The sequence below is a fragment of the Xiphophorus couchianus genome, chromosome 4 (genome assembly GCF_001444195.1).
Source record: "Xiphophorus couchianus chromosome 4, X_couchianus-1.0, whole genome shotgun sequence".
NCBI lineage: Eukaryota > Metazoa > Chordata > Actinopteri > Cyprinodontiformes > Poeciliidae > Xiphophorus > Xiphophorus couchianus.
In genome coordinates, this window is record NC_040231.1 from 11,574,486 (window position 1) to 11,591,785 (window position 17,300).

The following is a 17,300-nucleotide window of genomic DNA, read 5'->3' on the forward strand; positions in this document are numbered from 1 at the left end:
TTTAGATTATTCTCAAGCTCCATCAGGTGTGAAGGGAGCCATTAATGGACGGCCATTTTCAGAACTCTCCACAGATGTTCAGTTGGAGTCACGTCTGGACTGATTTGGCCACTCCAGAACATTTATAGAGCGAACCTGAAACCACTCCTTGGTCGTGTGGTTTGGATGTTGTTGTCTGAAAAATCAACCATCATCTCAGTCTGAGGTCAAGAGAGCTCTGGAGCAGGTTTTCATCTTCAACGTCTCTGTACATGGCTTCATCTTTCTGTCTATCCAGACTAGTCAACACTTCATGATGTTGAAATCACATTTCTTCACTGTTTTGACCTGGTGGTCAATACAACGACCCCCATCATGTTTGGAGGAAAGTCATGTCTGATTTCTCCGAACTTGATGTCTGGCACTCACACAAAAGAGTTCAATCTTTGCCTCATTAGATCAGAGAATTTTGTTTTTCATGGCCTTAGAGTCCTTCATGAGCCTTTTGGTAAACTCCAGATGGGCTGCTGCCATGAGGCTTTTATTAAGTATTGGCTTTTGTCTGGCCACTCTACCATAAAGGCTTGATTGGTGGATTGCTGCAGAGATGGTTGTCCATGAGGAACTTTCTCCTCTCTCCACAGAGGAGCTCTGGAGTTGGCCAGCAAGGAAGAGTCATGGTGGTTCCAAATATCTTAATAAAAAAGTGAAGAATGAACACTTTCTATATGCAGTGTAAGTGCAGTGTAGTGATGGGTCGGTCATGAACGCTTTTAGAACCGGGTCTTTGAAGTAAACGATGGGAGCCGGCTCCTCACTGAGAGCCCTTCCTCATTAAAAGGGAGAGGTTACAAGCACAGCAGTGCAGCACGAAGTGAGTGAAAGAGAGAGAGAAAGAGAGAGGGAGAGGAGAAAGAGAGACATCTCTCCACTTTTTTTCCTTTGGCTGCTCAGCTCTTACTCTCTCAGTGGCTCTTCTCAGTGGAGTTGACTCTGCTCAGTCCAGAACTTTATTTTGATTAGCATGGCAGCCTTGTGGACAGAGAAGAGGGCAGACAGGTGAGACCATCCCCTCAGAAAATAGACAGTGGTGAGGGGAGTAGGGTGGATCACAAAAGCTCAGAAATATAACTGATCCTGTAAGAGAAGCAGCATCTGGCCATTAATTAAGTATTATTGTGGTCTGTTTGGTAGATTTGTTTGCAGTGTTTTGTTAATTTGATTTTGTTAAAAATTAAAAGTTAGATTAAAATATTACACAAAAGCAAGAAAGTCTGCTTTCGTAATAGAACAAATACATAAAATTAAGGAAGTAGAAGGCTTCTCATATATGGAAAATTGAGTCCAAAACGATTTATCTTATAAAACATTCCTATTTGCCAAGTTATGAGGCTGCTGGTGATAATAAATTAAGACCCGTTTGGGAGCCGAAAGAATGATTGTGTGTGACGTTGTCTATGGGGCTCAGTACTGCCCCCTATCGGTGAGGCATTTTCACAGTGTACACTATATTTAGTCAGAGAGAATTTAGTCTTTCTGATCGACCACAAATGTGCAGTGAAAATGCCTCCCTGACAGGGGGCAGTGCTGAGCCCCATAGACACAACGAGCACCAGGTGCTCTTCTTCTACGCATTGAAACGACTGAAAACAATCATGGGGAAAAACGGGACCATTCAAGGCCTTTGGCTGGCAGATTTTTGAAAATGAAAAGAAAAAGAGAGGCACGAACTTTTTGATTTTATTTTTTCACAACAAAATGACAGCGCTATTCATGGAGAAGGATAGTTGCATGGACGCTATATAAAATAAAGGTAAGATCATGTCACAAGCGAACTTATTTAATATGCTTTTATCTTCCTTGCTATTACATTATTAGTTCTATATCCGTCTATTGTGGAGTTTGTGCCTCACCAGTCATGAACCTCACATGTCACTGGTATGCGGTATCCATGTGGTAAATAAACTGCTTAGACTACAGTAAGTATTAGCTAGTTATTTAAGTATCTTGTGTTATAGACAATATCTGCTGTGTATTTGCTGACAATAATTCTTTGTTGCAGCATGTAGATGTAGAGAGGTTGTTGTTAAGCCATTAAAAAGAGTACAACTAAGAACTCTTATTGCCAAAAAACAGATCATGGGAAAAATAATCTATTTCAACAAAATCTTGTTGTTGAGATGTTGTTGGTTAAAATTTGGGGGGATTTAAAGTTTGATCAGAGTGTGACATCTGTGTTACAAATTATTAGAATCAAACTTTTTTGTAATGCAGGAATAAACCACCAAATAGGCTAGCAGTCCTTATCTTTAGGATAATTTAAACTCAGTTGGTAAACATCAGAAATTCATATTCTTACATAAAATTAAACAATGTCTAATTACTAGTTGAGGTTTTGCTCAGGAATTGGTTTCTGGCAGAGAATCTGCATCTGTGTTTTATTGTCTGTTTAGTAAATGATTGTTTTGGCATTTATGTTTCCTGTAATGTAGAGTTATGTAATCTCATGGTAAATTACGGCATGGAGTTAAAACTGTTCCTTATTGAAAGGTTGAGCACTTTCTCTAGGTCACATTTCTTCTGAAGATGAAATGGTTTTATATGGACTGGTTTTTATGTATAAAAATGACCTTAATTAGCAAAATAGAGAATTTTCAGGGGGTTTTGGTTAGTTTGTACATTTGCAGATCTATAGATTAGGTATGCTTTTCATTGTGCTTTTGCATGTTTATGTATGGCATCAGTATGTCCTATATGCCCCTTTATTGTTCCTCACATTCTTTTTCTTCACAAAAAGTCATGGCCTGACAAGGTGCTGCGCTCTGTAAAAATTATGCCTTGTTTATACGTATTTATTTCCCCTTGACAGTTTAATTATTTCTGGCCCCATTGGAGGAAACCACATAAAAAAACTCCCCATGTTCAAACAGATTCTAATTAGAAATGCTGGGAAATTAAAACAGAGTTGTTTCAAAATGCTGTCATTTTTCCAGGACCTCGTCTGAAATTATGTCTCAATCAGCACAAGCGGAAATAATTACTTGTATACCTTCTAACTGCCAGCATTTACCAAATGGCAAAGCAATTTACAGCCATCATGGCCTGAGAAGCAATCATTGGGCCAACTATAAATTCACAAGCCGACGGTTTGGAGAGCTAGATTGGAAGGAAGGGTTATAGTGGAGAATTAGAGAGAGAGATAAAGAGAAAGGGTGTGTCTTTCTCCAGAGGTTCTCCCTCAATTTCTGTTCAGTGTTTTGTTTTGTCACCTTTTCTCCATTTCAAAGCTTTTTTTAATGCCCTCAAACCATTCATTTCACTGTTTCACTTCTGTTTTTTTCAGGACACCTTGCCCATCATAGTGTCTTCCATCTTTTTTCTTACATTGAGACCATTACACCAAGAATCACACATTAACACTTACACACACCTTTCAAATGGAGGAAGCTGCGATTAAGTGATTATTTTCACACACACCATTAAACATACTCATTGCTCACGCAGACAGAGCCGAAAGCCTAGATAAAAACATACATGAGCAGAGACACTTAAACGGCCGCACACATTGGACTTAAAGTAATTACTCACACACGTCATTAGACACCGACGCAGATGAAGTGGAGTGTGTTTATGGTTTGTGTATCTTTGACGGTGGACTTTTGTGGCCCCTTTTTTCTTATTGGTGCAATATTGCCATTAGTCTAACACAACAAATTTTCACCATCTCACCAAATAGCTTGACCCAAGTGAATTAATTTTTTTAAGATTTAAAAAGACTTTATTTTTTTTCTCTCTGCAAAAAGCTATGACATCATTAGATTTTGATTCAAGTCATATGAAGTAACAAAGAAAAAATAATTCAAACTTTTGACCTTTGTGTCTTTTCTCAAAGTTGTCATTATAGTTTCAGTGCAATTTCTTTACTCTCTTCAATGTAGAGTCTCTTTAGGATAGTAGCATACTAGTTCACCAAGATGTCTGAATTATACCTGGACTTCCTCAAGTTTTGGAATTCTTTCATAAATCAAATATCTGCTGCTGAACATATTGGTCAACTCACACAAAACTGTGAAAAAGAATTTGGCCCCTTGCAGATTTTTTCAGTTTTTTTCTTTTTACAATATTCAAATATGCCCGGTCAAATTTTAATGTCTCGAAAACATACCTGGAGTAGATACAAAAAAAGTGTTTTCAAATGCCGATTTCATTCAATTAAAAGAACCTAGGTAAACAATTTATCTCTTGTGTGAGAAAGAGGTTGTCCTTTAAATGTAATATTTTGTTGTGCTACCCTTCACACTGACCGCTGCCAAAGTTTTACATCACTGTGGATGAATTTGGACTCAATCCTGTTAGCATAACTTTTAACAATGAATGTTTGTTTTTGTTTTTTTACATAAATTGCCTGTTAAGATCAAGCTGCATCTTGATCAGATTTAAGATTTAACTTTGGCTAAGCTACTCAAAATTTTTCACTTGGTTTTTTGATCAGTTTAGAGGTTGGACTTGCTGCTGTGATTTGCATCATTGTCCTCTGGCAATAAATCTTAAACTCCAGTACACTTAGGTTTAAAGTCAAGGCTGAACATTCTCTTTCAGCATTTTCTAGCAGAGAGTAGGATTCGTGCTCAAATTTAAAGGGAGTCACGAGGCACTCAGATAGCCCGAGACCATCACACAACTAACAACATTGTTTGATGATTGGGAAATGGACAGAATTTTTTATAGCACTTTTCTAGTCTTACTAGCCACTCAAAGCATTTTATATTTCAGCCACATTCACCCAGTTGCACTCACTAACAGGAACACATGCATAAACTGATGCACAGATTGGTAAGAAACTTGGAGTTAAGTGCCCTGCTCAGGGACACATCGATATGACAGGAGTAGCTGGAATCAAACCCACAACTTTTGGATTGCAAAATAACTACTCGTCCTACTAATCCACAGTTTCCCTCTTTAGGTGGTATGCTTTATGAGCGATGAAATCGGATGCACATATTTCAAAAAGTTTCAGTTTCATTTTTCAGTCAACATAAAGTTTTTCCACAAGTTTTAGCGATTATCAAGACGTTTTGCAAATGTTACATGGTTGGTTGATTTCGTATTTGGTAGTGAAAACGTGACATTGAAAATTAGAATATTACATCATCCATATAAAACATTTTTACACAGATATGTGGACTTAATGAAAAGTATGTTTTATACTGGCTTAAAGGTTGGACATTTTCGAAAGGTACTTTTTAATCTGACAAATGAGCCTCATCAGAATACATATTCTAATTTATTGAATCTGAATAAGCAGATTAGAACACCTTTCCTTGACGTAGTCCTGGTTTGAGAGTTTCCAATGACACTTAATGTTGAAAGGAAAATGTTTTACCAACAAATATTGCTATTCTACACTGGTTGTTTAAATAACTGGAGTAAAAAATATGTCTTGTTGAACTTTATCACTCTTTCTCCTGTAGGCTTACTTTTACTCCAAAGACTTTGCTCCCTCTATGCTGTTTTATTATCCTTTTTCCCACTTCTTCTTGTCTGTGCAAACGCCGCCTCTTACCGTCTTTATTAGTAGTGGAATTATTCACTTGGCTTGCACCTCAGTTGAATAAATTGAGTGTTGTACTATTGGAGACAGGCTTTTTTGGCAGGTATTCATTTATGTCTGGGAGTACATGTGTGTCGTGTTTATGTGTGTGTATTGTGTTAACAGAGAGACTGCATTGAGAGTCAAGTAATCCCAGTGGAATATCCCACTCATGTTCTGTTTGAGAGCGGCGTAATTAAAGGAGCGCACCTCTCCGAAGTCACCCATTTCAATACAAAACGCTGCTTTAAACAGGCTCACAGGCTGCTGGGAAGATACACAATAGAAGCACACACAAACTCAGTGCTTTCTTACCCAGGCAAAACTCATTCTGTGTATAATTACATCCCTGTTCTAATTTATGCCAGAGAATATATGAATACCAGAGGATGAGGAGGAGGAGGAAGGGGAACTAGATAGTAGAGTAGTAGCTGTCCAAATTAGAGAAAGTTTTAAGTAAAACAAAAATTGGTGAGATAATATGTTATTCATGTTCTGTTATTAGCAGACTAAACCTCTTTTTGTATCTACTGAACACATGTTCCCACACAAATATCATTTTAACTGGTTTTTTTTTTTTTACATTTGAGCCCTTCTTATCCCCACATAAATGGTTCTCTCAGAAGGAGGATTAACAACTTCTGTTCCTTTCAAGTTGAAGGTGGGAGTCTGAGGTTTTACTTGGACTGACATGTCTGTTTTCTCACAATATGTGTTGCCATTAGTAGCATATAGTATATGGCCTGTGCTAGGAACATTAACATAGCTTCAGTGGAAACAACGTGCATGCAGACACACTAACACACTTTTTCAATGTTGAGATCTATCATCTCTGCCCTATCTGTCCCCATTTGATGAGGTCACAACCTCAGTTGAGCCAAAAGCCTTTTCCTTTAGCCTGTCCTCACTTGATGAGGTCACACCTTTCACTCTGTAATGAGGTGCAGTCTAGCCAACCTTCAGTCTGACCACTGACAGCAAAGTTAGCAGATATGACCTGCTGCTGTGTCTATTTGAGTATTTGATTGTGTTAAGTGGTAAAAATCTTTATGCAATTTCATTTACCCAACAGATTTGCTTCAAACTTTGAAATCAAAAGAGCTAAAACTTTCTAAAAGTATGCAGAACAGTCCACTATGATGTCATAAATTTTTAGCAGAGGTTAATATTCTGTTTTTATAAATAGTAAAGTCACCTTCTACATGACACCCTTTCTCACCCACTTTTTCTCATCTAAATATAAATGCTTTCCTTGTACTGTCTGTGTCTCTGATGAGCATACGCATAAGCTCACACCTCATTCCTCTCAGCTGCAAAACCTACCTGACCTTTGTGACTGGGAACATGGTTCCAATGAAATCGGTCACTGTGTGGACATATGGCAACTTTCTGCGTGAGTTAGATCTTCTAACTAACAGTACATGTCCAAACAAATAGTTAATGTGCTGTAGCAAAATTCATTGGAATGAGGGGTAGTTGTGGTGTGTGTGTGTGGTGTGATTACATAAGCTTCGGTGTGTTTCGTGTGTGTGTCTTCTCATACCATGCTGCTGCAAAGGTTACCCAAACAGAGTTCTGGTGACAGGTTCCAGAAAGCCCCCTAAATCAAGCAGCTTTTCCAAGCAGCTCTGGGGCTCTCTCCTTGGCCTTGATCAGCATCTATTTCCTGCCTGGAAGTGCCTTGATGCTCTCACACACACACACACCCACACATCTCATGTGTGCACAAACAGACATATTTCTAGCAGATTCTCAAAGAAATTAAAGTCAAGAAGATTTTGGGCATTTGGCTTGTTTGTTCAATGGAGTTGTGTTTGCTTACTAAAAAGACACATCCAGAGCTACTGATCTAGTTGACCGTACTTATAGTTTCAGGACCATTGAGGGCATCTAAAAAAAAAAAAGAATAAGTCAGTATAGTTTTTCAAACCCCTTGATAAAAAGTTGTATATTATGAAACATTTCAACTTATTAGATCACTTGATGGATTTTTGTCTGAGGGTGTTTGGAACTAAGCTTGTTTTAATATTTTATGATTAAGTTTAGGTCAAGTGCACTGATAGGACATTATAAACAATCAATGTATGACAAATGTATAATGTATGATTCTTATGAAATATTTGAATTATGCTGAAACTGCAACAAAAAAAATCACTTTTACTGGTTAGTTTTTCAATAGTAGTGCAGATTTTACTTAATTTAACAATGTTAATAATTCACATCATGCAAATTTGTAGAAGACAATGAAAATACTTTTTTTTAAAACAAAGGCTGACATTCCAGAGCACAGCAAAACAAAATTAAGTAAAAGCAAGTAAGCATAAATTTGGATAACAGCAAGATCTCACTGCTGACAGACAGTTCATCTGTTAAATCTACATCTCACCTTTATCTCCCATCTTTAACCTGATTGTTCTCGCTCTGTTTCTGCTGCATTTGCTGCAAACAGCAATCCGAAAACTGAACTCAGGTTTCTCCTGCGTCACCTTTTTCTTTGTTTTAATTGTGTGTTGGTGTGCGTGTGTCAGAATTTCAATTTTTTTTAAAGATCTTTTGTTAATATAATGATCAGTAGATGACTGTATTATATTTTATGGCTAAACACATGAACACTCATCCAGACTTAATTCAAAGCTTCCTTTGCTGGCTGTGTATAAATGGACCAGAGTCCACAGCTCCCTCTGTTGGTTACTAGTGAAGTACAAGCAGAAGCTCTCTGTCTCTTCTGTTCCTTTCCCCTTCCCTTGATAAAGCGAAGTAAGAAATTGTGACTGTGAAATGCCATGGGAACCCTTTTATCACAGGCAGGAAAATAACAAAGCACTTATTTATACTTTACATTTAACATTAAAGTAATAACTATCTGATTGTGGTTGAATATGAATAAAACTTGGATCTGTTTATGACTGGCACATTTGTGTCACTGGGTCAGCTTTCTAAGTGGACACCTCATGAATTTGTTAAAGATCATGTTGACCAGCGACGACACCCAAATACACCCACACACCCACCCACCCACACACCTGTATTGCTTTGAGTGAACTTGCCGTGGCCTATTGAGCGCTGTGATTGATGTCGGTAAGAGTTGCAAAGGATAATTCTTCCATAGATGTCAACAGGCTGCTACCGCAGGGTCAAAACAGGCAACCCACACAGACTCCTGCACACAATCACAGATAAAAGAGCAGAGTGGGATGTGAGTGACGTTGCAGTCCATGACTGAATTCATGCATGCAATTATTGGCTGATAGGATCAGGTGAGATTTTATATTTTTAATTTCTGAAATGTTTTGAAAATGATTTAGTTATTCAGAGGAATTCAAAGAAATTGCACAGATGTGACGCCTTTTGTTTTATGGTTTTGTGCTTAATCCGAGGAGGGTTTGTCTACTTTCAGAGGGAAGTGGCCTAAAGGGGTCACTGTCAACATGCTCTCAGATTCAGAGGCAATCGATAGTCTAGGAGGGGTGGATGGGGGTCAGACAGGAGAATAAGAAGTAAGTGATATGGAAACAATGAGAACAGATTACTTCAAGACCCAGAAGATTTTTGACGTATTTGTTTCCTGTTGTGAATCAGCTCCGTTTATGATTTTATGTGTGCAATTGACATTCAGTATTTTGCTATTATAATTAATTAAATATTTAACAGGATGAATCACCTTTTTAAATGATTGGTCTTTCTTGTGAAGCTCTGGCAGTTTTCTAATATTCACTTTAATCCATTTGAATATTTCTAAAGAACCTGCAGCTAGACGGTTTCACATTTAACTGGTATGTTGATCACAACATTGCTTTAGTGTTCAACTCCTAATCTATTTCCACAGACTCAAGAATGATAGATGCGCATGTGTGTGTGGGATTCCCAGCACATGTGCTTTAGAGACAGAGGTTTCAGTAAAAGATTTGTTTGCACAGTGGTGGCGGCAGCATTGATTCACACTCATCTTTGTCGATGCTTATAAGCCTCTGGATACATCATAACCGTGAGTGTGTGTGTGAGTGTGCATGAGCCTCAGAGCGTCCATGAATGTGCTTGAATTCATCTCCCTCTGTCCACATGAAAAGCAGCGTCTGTGTGTGTTTGTGGGTTGCTTCTCTTTTGCATGATCTCTTTGTTTCTAAAATAGTTACTAAATGAGGTAATAACTATGAATTATTCTGATTTAGTGCAAATCATCACTTTTAAATTGTGTTTGGGTTTGTTTCACATTTTTCATGTCATAATAAACTTTGACTTAAAGATGTTTGTGGGATGAAAACAGCATCTGACATCAGCAGAAGTTAGAAATTAGACCTAGTAGATGCGTCAGAAATTTAAAATGATGTCAAATACGTGACATAAAAAATACAGGAAAAGAGGTTGTTGTTCTTGTAGGTCCACGGCATACACACACACACGCACACACACACCCCTACACCCATACACCCACAAACACACTTCAAAGTAAAGATTAGTTTCAGGAAATGTTTTATTATCTGTTCTCTTCCAAATGTGCTAATTACAACCACTCCCTTTCATCTCTGCATCCCCCCTTGCCACCCTTCTGATTTTCTTCTTAGAATCTGGCTCTTTTCGGCACACACCTCCGTTGTTTTTGTTGGGGAACCAGAGTGTTGGAAAACTGGGAAACATTGGCTAAAAAGACCTGAAGTTTAATATGTACCGTTTTTCCTTTCCTTCTCTCCTTGCCTTTCCCCATTCGCCTTTCCTCTGTCGGCAACCTGTTTTACACTGACGGGTCGTGCACGGATTCTCCTGGAGTTTCCGTCTCGGTACATTCCAGCGTGTTCGCAGACACTGGAAGGAAACGGCACGCCGGTGAGGAGATGTGTAGGGGTTTGACAGAAACAACAAGCAGCAGGGAGAACCTTGCCCCAATCATGCCCAAATCATTCCACAACAAAGGACAAGCACTGTGGAATTGCCATAATCTCGTATTTTACTGCTGAGCTATGATGGGCTCCGCTGCGCTCTGCCTGTCTGTGTGCATTGGAAGTGTGACATGTTATTCAAGCTTTGGGTTTAGGGTCAAGCTTACACTCGTTGCTTTGATCTAGCAATTTTTCTGGATTTGATTAGGTCAATTTTGTGTCCTGCAGCAAGCAAACTCCAAACCACGTTTTCCACCAGAAAGTTGTCTTCAGGCAAGGTGTGCTTTAAAACTTTTTTTAACAAAGTTTAAAAAAAGCAGAAGGTAAAGTTATTTTATTGTTGTCTTTTTGTTGTAGATATGTAATGTTTTTGTGGGAGTTTAAACGCCAATACGGCCAAGAAATTGGAGCAGTACAGATCAGAGGGGAGAGATTTTTTAGAAGAAGTAGGTCTTACAGATGGGTTGAGAAAGAAAAATTAAAGGAAAGAGGGCAGGTTGTCTTTCTTTAAACCTTTCTCTCACCTGTCCTATTCCCTGTTTCCTTCTTTCCCGTTTTCTTTGCTGCGCTCTTTGTCCGATCCCTCCTTCTCCACCTGCCGCTCTCCCTCTCGCTCTGCTTTGACCCCCCTTTTTCTCCACCCCTTTCTCCACCCATCCCTGCAGCCATTGGTCAGCTGTCCACCAATCACAGCAGAACCAGGACCTAAGGGACTGCATATGCAAAATCCTGCTTAATATTCATGAGCAGCTATCGGGGCTTTAAGTCGTTGATTAGGACAGCAGCACAGTTTTCTGTCCCGACTGCCCGGCTGGCTGCGTGTGCGTCTACAGCCCCCCTCTCCCCCGGCTCTCGCATGCACACAGCACACACACGCTCCCTTGCATCTATACACACACGCAGAGCCGATCAGTGCAGCCGGCGCAGAGCCTGGTAATTGTATTGCTCCCTCCAAGTGGAAGGAAGGACTGAGAGTAAGAGAGAGAGGGAGAGAGAGAGAAAGTGGAAGATCAGAGAAAGAAGAGGAGAAAGAGGAAACATATCAAAACTTTGATATTTTTTTAAACCTTTTTGCTGTTCTTCAGAGGAAGTTGATGTGACAATGACCCGGTATCGCTGATGGAGTCGGTAGGACACCCGTTATCCGAGTGTTTTTTAATGCACTCTGAACAAGAGTAGGTAAATTTTACCTTTTTATCTTACCTTTCTATGCATTAACCAACTTGTCATCTTCACTGTCTTTCACTGTGAGTGGCTGCATGTGTGTTGGTATGCTGGAATGCAGTGAAGGTGGCCGGCACCGTGTCAAGGTTGTTTCTGCTGTCAGGTAGCACGCGATCCCTGCTCCAGTGTGTGCGTGTGTAAGGGGGTGTGCGTGCGTGCGTGCGTGCGTGCGTGCGTGCGTCTGTGTGATGTTGCAGTATCCGGACAGCAGTTCTTATTCTGTTTTTTTGGAGAGCCTAATTTCTGTTACCTGAAAGCAACACACACCTGGACACCCACACGCATGAAGAGTGAAGACTTTATTCTTTACTTTACCTTCTCCGTCTTCAGGAGATTGTTTTACTTTCAGTTGGATTGTACTCTGAGCCAAACACCAAGTGAGTTCGGACCATTGTGTTGAGCATGTTCATCCAAGCAGACAATCAGTGAGGTATCAGGGCACCGGGGTTACAGGCGGAACGTGGAGGTACGGGAGGAGAGCGGCCCATAAGAATGGGGAGAGGAGGAAAAAGAGAGGGGGAAAGCTGCGCTCTTAAATGCCAGAGGAGGTTGAATTTCAGACGGGCAGCTCAGCGTGTGGCCCCGCACAGAATTTAGAGACGGTCACACACTCCCTCAGATACACGCAGTGACTGGAGTTCAGCTGCTCCTTTAGCTAACACTTTGCTCTTTTAGGTGTAAATAAAAGGCTGTTCAGAATGCAGATTGACTGCTCTAGCAGGCACCAGCTTGTGCTCCTTCTTCTTTTGAGTGTTTTTGGCAATTTTTTTTTTTTTATTTAAAAATATGGCATTTGAAAACAAAAATATTAAGTAATTTTAGTTGTTTTCATGTTTCCTTTTTCTAAAAAAAATTGCTTTATCTTTTCATAAAAAGATAAAGCAATTTTGAAACTTCGCATTGAAGTATAAGCCAGTGAAAATCCCTCACCTTTTACATGAATATAAGCTATATGACAAGAGATAAAGTTATGGGATGAGTTTGTTTTAGTTCTGGCTTTAAAGTAAATCAGTTTAATGAAATGGATCTGAAATGAAGGGGTCTACATGAGAGAAAGTCTGGAGAAGAGATATGAAAGCAAACAATCAAAAGATGTTTTACTGATGTTTCTCAAACACACATTACTAAACATTGAAAGGAAAGTGGGCAGTTTTTATATTTTAATCTCTTCTTTGTGTGTGGGCGTGTGTGTGTCTTTTGGACCATCTTAGGTGCACGACATGTCGAATGATCAGAGACCAAAGAAAGAAATGAGCAGAATCAAATTAAACTTCCCCTCTACTATTCTACTATTGAGCAAAGCCTTGTTTGCTTTTGTAAAAAATGGCGTTTTAAACTATATGTATTCTTTAATTTTGATCTTTACAATTTATTTGTTTCGCATGTTAAAAAAGACTAATAATAACCTATTCTTATTGACTTTAATAGAAACTTCAGTTATGATTCTAATACAGTTTTAGAAGTAAAGTGAAAAATATGCTTTAATGCTGATTTTATTTAATATCATTTGTAATTAGTTGACTTGATGTCCAGAACAAACTCTGGCTTTAAGGTTCTTCCAGCTGCAGGGACAAAACGCTGAACGATGTTTCCGTTCAGCTTAGGTCTCTCTGCTCCACGCTGGGTTTCAGCTGAAGAATCCACACCAGTCCCTGCTTTCAAAACTTTGAAATAGACCAGAAAGCTTTTTTTTTCTTACCAGACTATTTACCTTTTGCGTGGTTATATTTGTGCAGCAAGGTGTTTTGAGGAAAAAAGTATGAACACTCAAAAAGGAATCTTAACATATTAACGTCAGTGGAATGAGTCTGATTCCACCTGTTAGTTTTTTTTTTTCTTGTTTTTTTTTTTTTACTTTTTTTTCTGCATGTGCTCTGTTCCCTCTCACGTATTTCAGAGGACCCTGTTGTCCAGTCACCCGTCTGTCCGCTCCTTCATCCTTCCGTCGATCCATCTGTCCACCATTCTCTCTTCTCCACTCAGGCTTTGCCTCCTTTGCTTTGAGGCACAGCTTTCCTAATTAAAATATTAAGGATAATGATGATCATACCAATAATAATAACAAGTACCGCTTAAGCTGTTAACATAATTACATTCCCCCCATGTCACCATATACATACAATTTGCATATGATTAAAATATTTTTTTCCTACCGTGACTTCTGTGAATTTTATGATTTTTTGTGTGTGCAAAGGGCAGACCTGTGGAGAGAACTGCACAGCGGCCGTGCAAATTTTTCAGGCAAAGGTTTGCAGTGCGAATAAGAAGAAAAGCATAACGTTGCACAGATTTCATTTAGAATTATTTATTACGCAAAATGTTTCTGCATATTTATTTCAGTAACTTGAAAATAAAATGAAAATAATTTTCTGGCAGTGGGTAAATTAAAATTTTTCTTTTACTATTGCAGATGATGAATTTTTGAATCTCATTAAAAAAAGAAATAATGATTTATCAAAAGCCAGACATGTCAGGTCATGCTCAATATTTTTTAGCCCATTAAACTTGGTCAGTGTTCTACTATAAGGAGAAAATAACTTTAAACACATTTTAAAAATATTAACTAATATTCTTGAAGAAATTTTAGCCTAGAGGCCAGACGTCTTGCAAGTGGTGAGACAATTTATCTCTTTTTTTGTTGTATTACTTCACAGTAAAGAAAAGACCAATTAATGTGAAGAGAAAAGTGCCAAGGTTTTCATGGAACAGTTTTGCGCCCTCTTTTCTTTTTGCACTTGCGTCTTTTTTTTTCCAGGCCATGAGGAAAAAAGAAGCAATAGAGGCAGAGAGGTAAAGCTGGCTGCAGGAAGGGACGAGGGGGGAGGGAGGGACACCAAAGAGAGATTGCGTAAATTAAAATCCTTTTAATCTCCTTATAAAATCATTTACTTAATTCATCTGTCAAAGCATGTCAATATGTGCTGCAATGATTTGCAGCCTGCGAGCGCGTCTCTGTGTGTGTGAGCGGGTGTGCGCACGTTTGCTTTTTTGCTTTTCTTTGCACGAATTTGTGACTCCCTACCCACAACTTGTGTGTGTGCTGGTGTGTGTCCCTGCGTGTGTTCACGAGTGACCCAACGAGGCCAGCACGAGGAAGAGATGTTCGTCTTTTTGTGAGTCTTCGTCGAATCCCATTGTCAATTTTTGCATTGTATAACCCCTTCACGCACAGACAGACACACACGCATGCACGCCCTCAAACAATTCCAGACCCTTGCCCAGGCTCAAGGTGGGCCTCTCTCTCTTCTGAAGACTCTGGGCATTCCAGTGGTAAATTTGTCCCGTAAAGAGCAAGATGGAATGAGAGAGACGGATAGAGCGAGAGGTGCGAAGTGAGGGGGGCCGGGGGTTTGCTTTTGTCTGACACCAGCACTCAGGAGGTCCAACGGACACACATGTATGCATGAGCGCACGCATGTCCACAGAAACACAAACTCTCATACACACACGCAGTAGAAGCACCTTCTTTTGAAGGTTTTGCAGATAAAACATAAGCATGTATGGGACTTGCTGCATCAATAATTAAATGAAGTACACCTGCAACCACTGTTTTTAATTTCTCTAAAAAAAAACACTGAACAAATTAAAGGGAATGACGGGAATTTCCCCGATTTATATTCAATCCATCATTGCTCGGAGTGTGGGAGAGTATGTCACGGGTCAGTGCAGGCCTTTATGTGTTGAAAGAGCAGTAAGAGAGACTTTACCAGCTGTGACACACACGGACAAACACACACGCATATATACACTGCAATTAGCTAGTACACCGCACTGGCTGTGAAGCAATGTGTGTGTGTTTGTGTGATTGAATGCCAAAGTGCTGATTGAAAAGAGACAGAGAGAGATGGCAGAAGACGATGCAGCTCATCTTTTCCTCCCCACCCACCCCCTACCCTTTTCTCTGCTGCGCTCATCCGCTTATTCCCCGCGTTCCATCATCCATACATTCCCATCATCCATATATCAAAATGTGCATTCAATTATTATTCCTATTATGATGAGCTATCAAATCATTTATGCTCCCTCTAAGAATTACTCATCACACAGCCGCTTCTGACTTTTGTCTCATCCAAGTGAGAGGTTAGAAAATCACTTCTTTTGGACACGTTGATGTAAGGCAGATTTTCCTGTGCAGATTTAAGCTTTTATTTGTAAAAGAAAGGAAATAAAGTAACTTTGATCTCTATGACATTATTTTTTATGCATAATTTCAGCAGATCAGTTGTATTAACTGTTGAGAGGACTGTTTTAAGCATTTGTGCGTGTGAAGTCATTGTGCTGTGTTGAAAGCTTCCAAAGCTCTTAACCACTGCTAATACCAGGAGACAGCGAAGACTTGGCCACAATAGAGAAGGTTCAGATGGAAAGAAGGTGTGCAGGTGTGTGTGTGTGTGTGTGTGTGGAAAAGTGTGTTGCAGCATAGTGCAGGTTCAGGTGTCCTGTCTTTCTTTTTTCATGTTTTCCTTGTTGTGCGGTTTGTGGGAAGAGCCTATAGATTGCCTGTTTGAGAAGTCGTCTTTTTTTTACGTGCAAAAGCTGAGAGTCTGATTAAATTGTCATTTTTCGACACAGTGTAAGAGGTTCAAAAAGACAAAAAAGAATGATAGAGTGGAACAGGAAAGAGATGGACACAAGGGAAAGAAATGAATATTGAGGAAAAGAAATGAATGACCATGCCGCCTTTCGGCTGACAGTGAAATATTCCTCTTCTCATTCAACCATCATGCTTCGTGTGTGCCTGATGGGGAGAGAATGACAGACCGTCCCAACACCAGCTTTAGGTTTTTTTTTTCTCTACATTTTCCTTCTTCCTTATGCTCACATGTGCACCTGGAATCACTTTAAGTTTTTACTTAAATAATTGTAACTTCTGAATAAATCCTTCCATTGAATGAGTGTATCTGATATCATGTATGTATCCATTTTTTACACTTTCAAACATTCTGGTGTTTTAGAACACAGTCTCTACCCTTAAAAAGACAATAATAAACTCACAACTTTGTACCTCCAGCTACAAAACAGGACTTATATTTTTAGAAAAAATATATTACATTTTTTTCATCTTCAAACTTTAACTTTTTTAAATATTTTTAAAGTTTTTTTCTCTCTTAGTTTTACTAAACTTAAACCAGCTGTGTAAATGTAAATCCATACGTATTACTAAAACTTTGTTCCAGTGTTGAGGGTACAACGCAGCTCTCTTTAACCTATCAACATTAAATATTATAATTTAAATAATTTTACTTGTTTGACTCAGAATTTGAGCTGTGAAGAAAAACTTCAAGGTACTGCAAACATACTCTGTGTTGCTCTTTGCGCATGATTCTCAAAAGACATGAGTCCTGGATGCATGGTGAATCTCTCAAATAAAGTGTTGCATATTATCATCTCTTTAGTATTTTTTCAGCATTACATTAGGCATTATTTTACTCATGAACATATGAAAATGTGGAAAGGCCTTCAACATTCTCATGCATGAATTCAAACATTTCAGTTTTCCTGTAGTGTGGTTTGAATTTACTTCTTGATGCGAGTGTTTACTTACAACGCTACAGATATTAAAAACAGTGGGAAAACTGTTCCCACTGTTTTCCCACGTTTATGCGGAAAAACGTTGTAAGTTTATGCTTAAA

At 39.0% G+C, this 17,300-nt stretch overlaps 1 protein-coding gene across 6 annotated transcripts in view; it reads left to right on the forward strand.

Annotated features, from left to right (window-relative positions):
* esrrga (estrogen-related receptor gamma a) overlaps window positions 1–17,300 on the forward strand; it is a 99,447-nt gene that overhangs the window by 14,554 nt on the left and 67,593 nt on the right. For 4 of the 6 annotated variants that reach the window (XM_028015800.1, XM_028015802.1, XM_028015801.1 and 1 more), the window contains exon 1: window positions 11,249–11,618. The exons of 1 other annotated variant lie outside the window; for it this stretch is intronic. In XM_028015800.1, coding sequence (XP_027871601.1) covers window positions 11,563–11,618 — 56 coding nt within the window. In that variant the 5' untranslated portion in view covers window positions 11,249–11,562. Of the gene's footprint in view, window positions 1–11,248; window positions 11,623–17,300 lie in introns of those variants that run through there. One more of the 6 variants, XM_028015805.1, reaches the window with a different exon arrangement.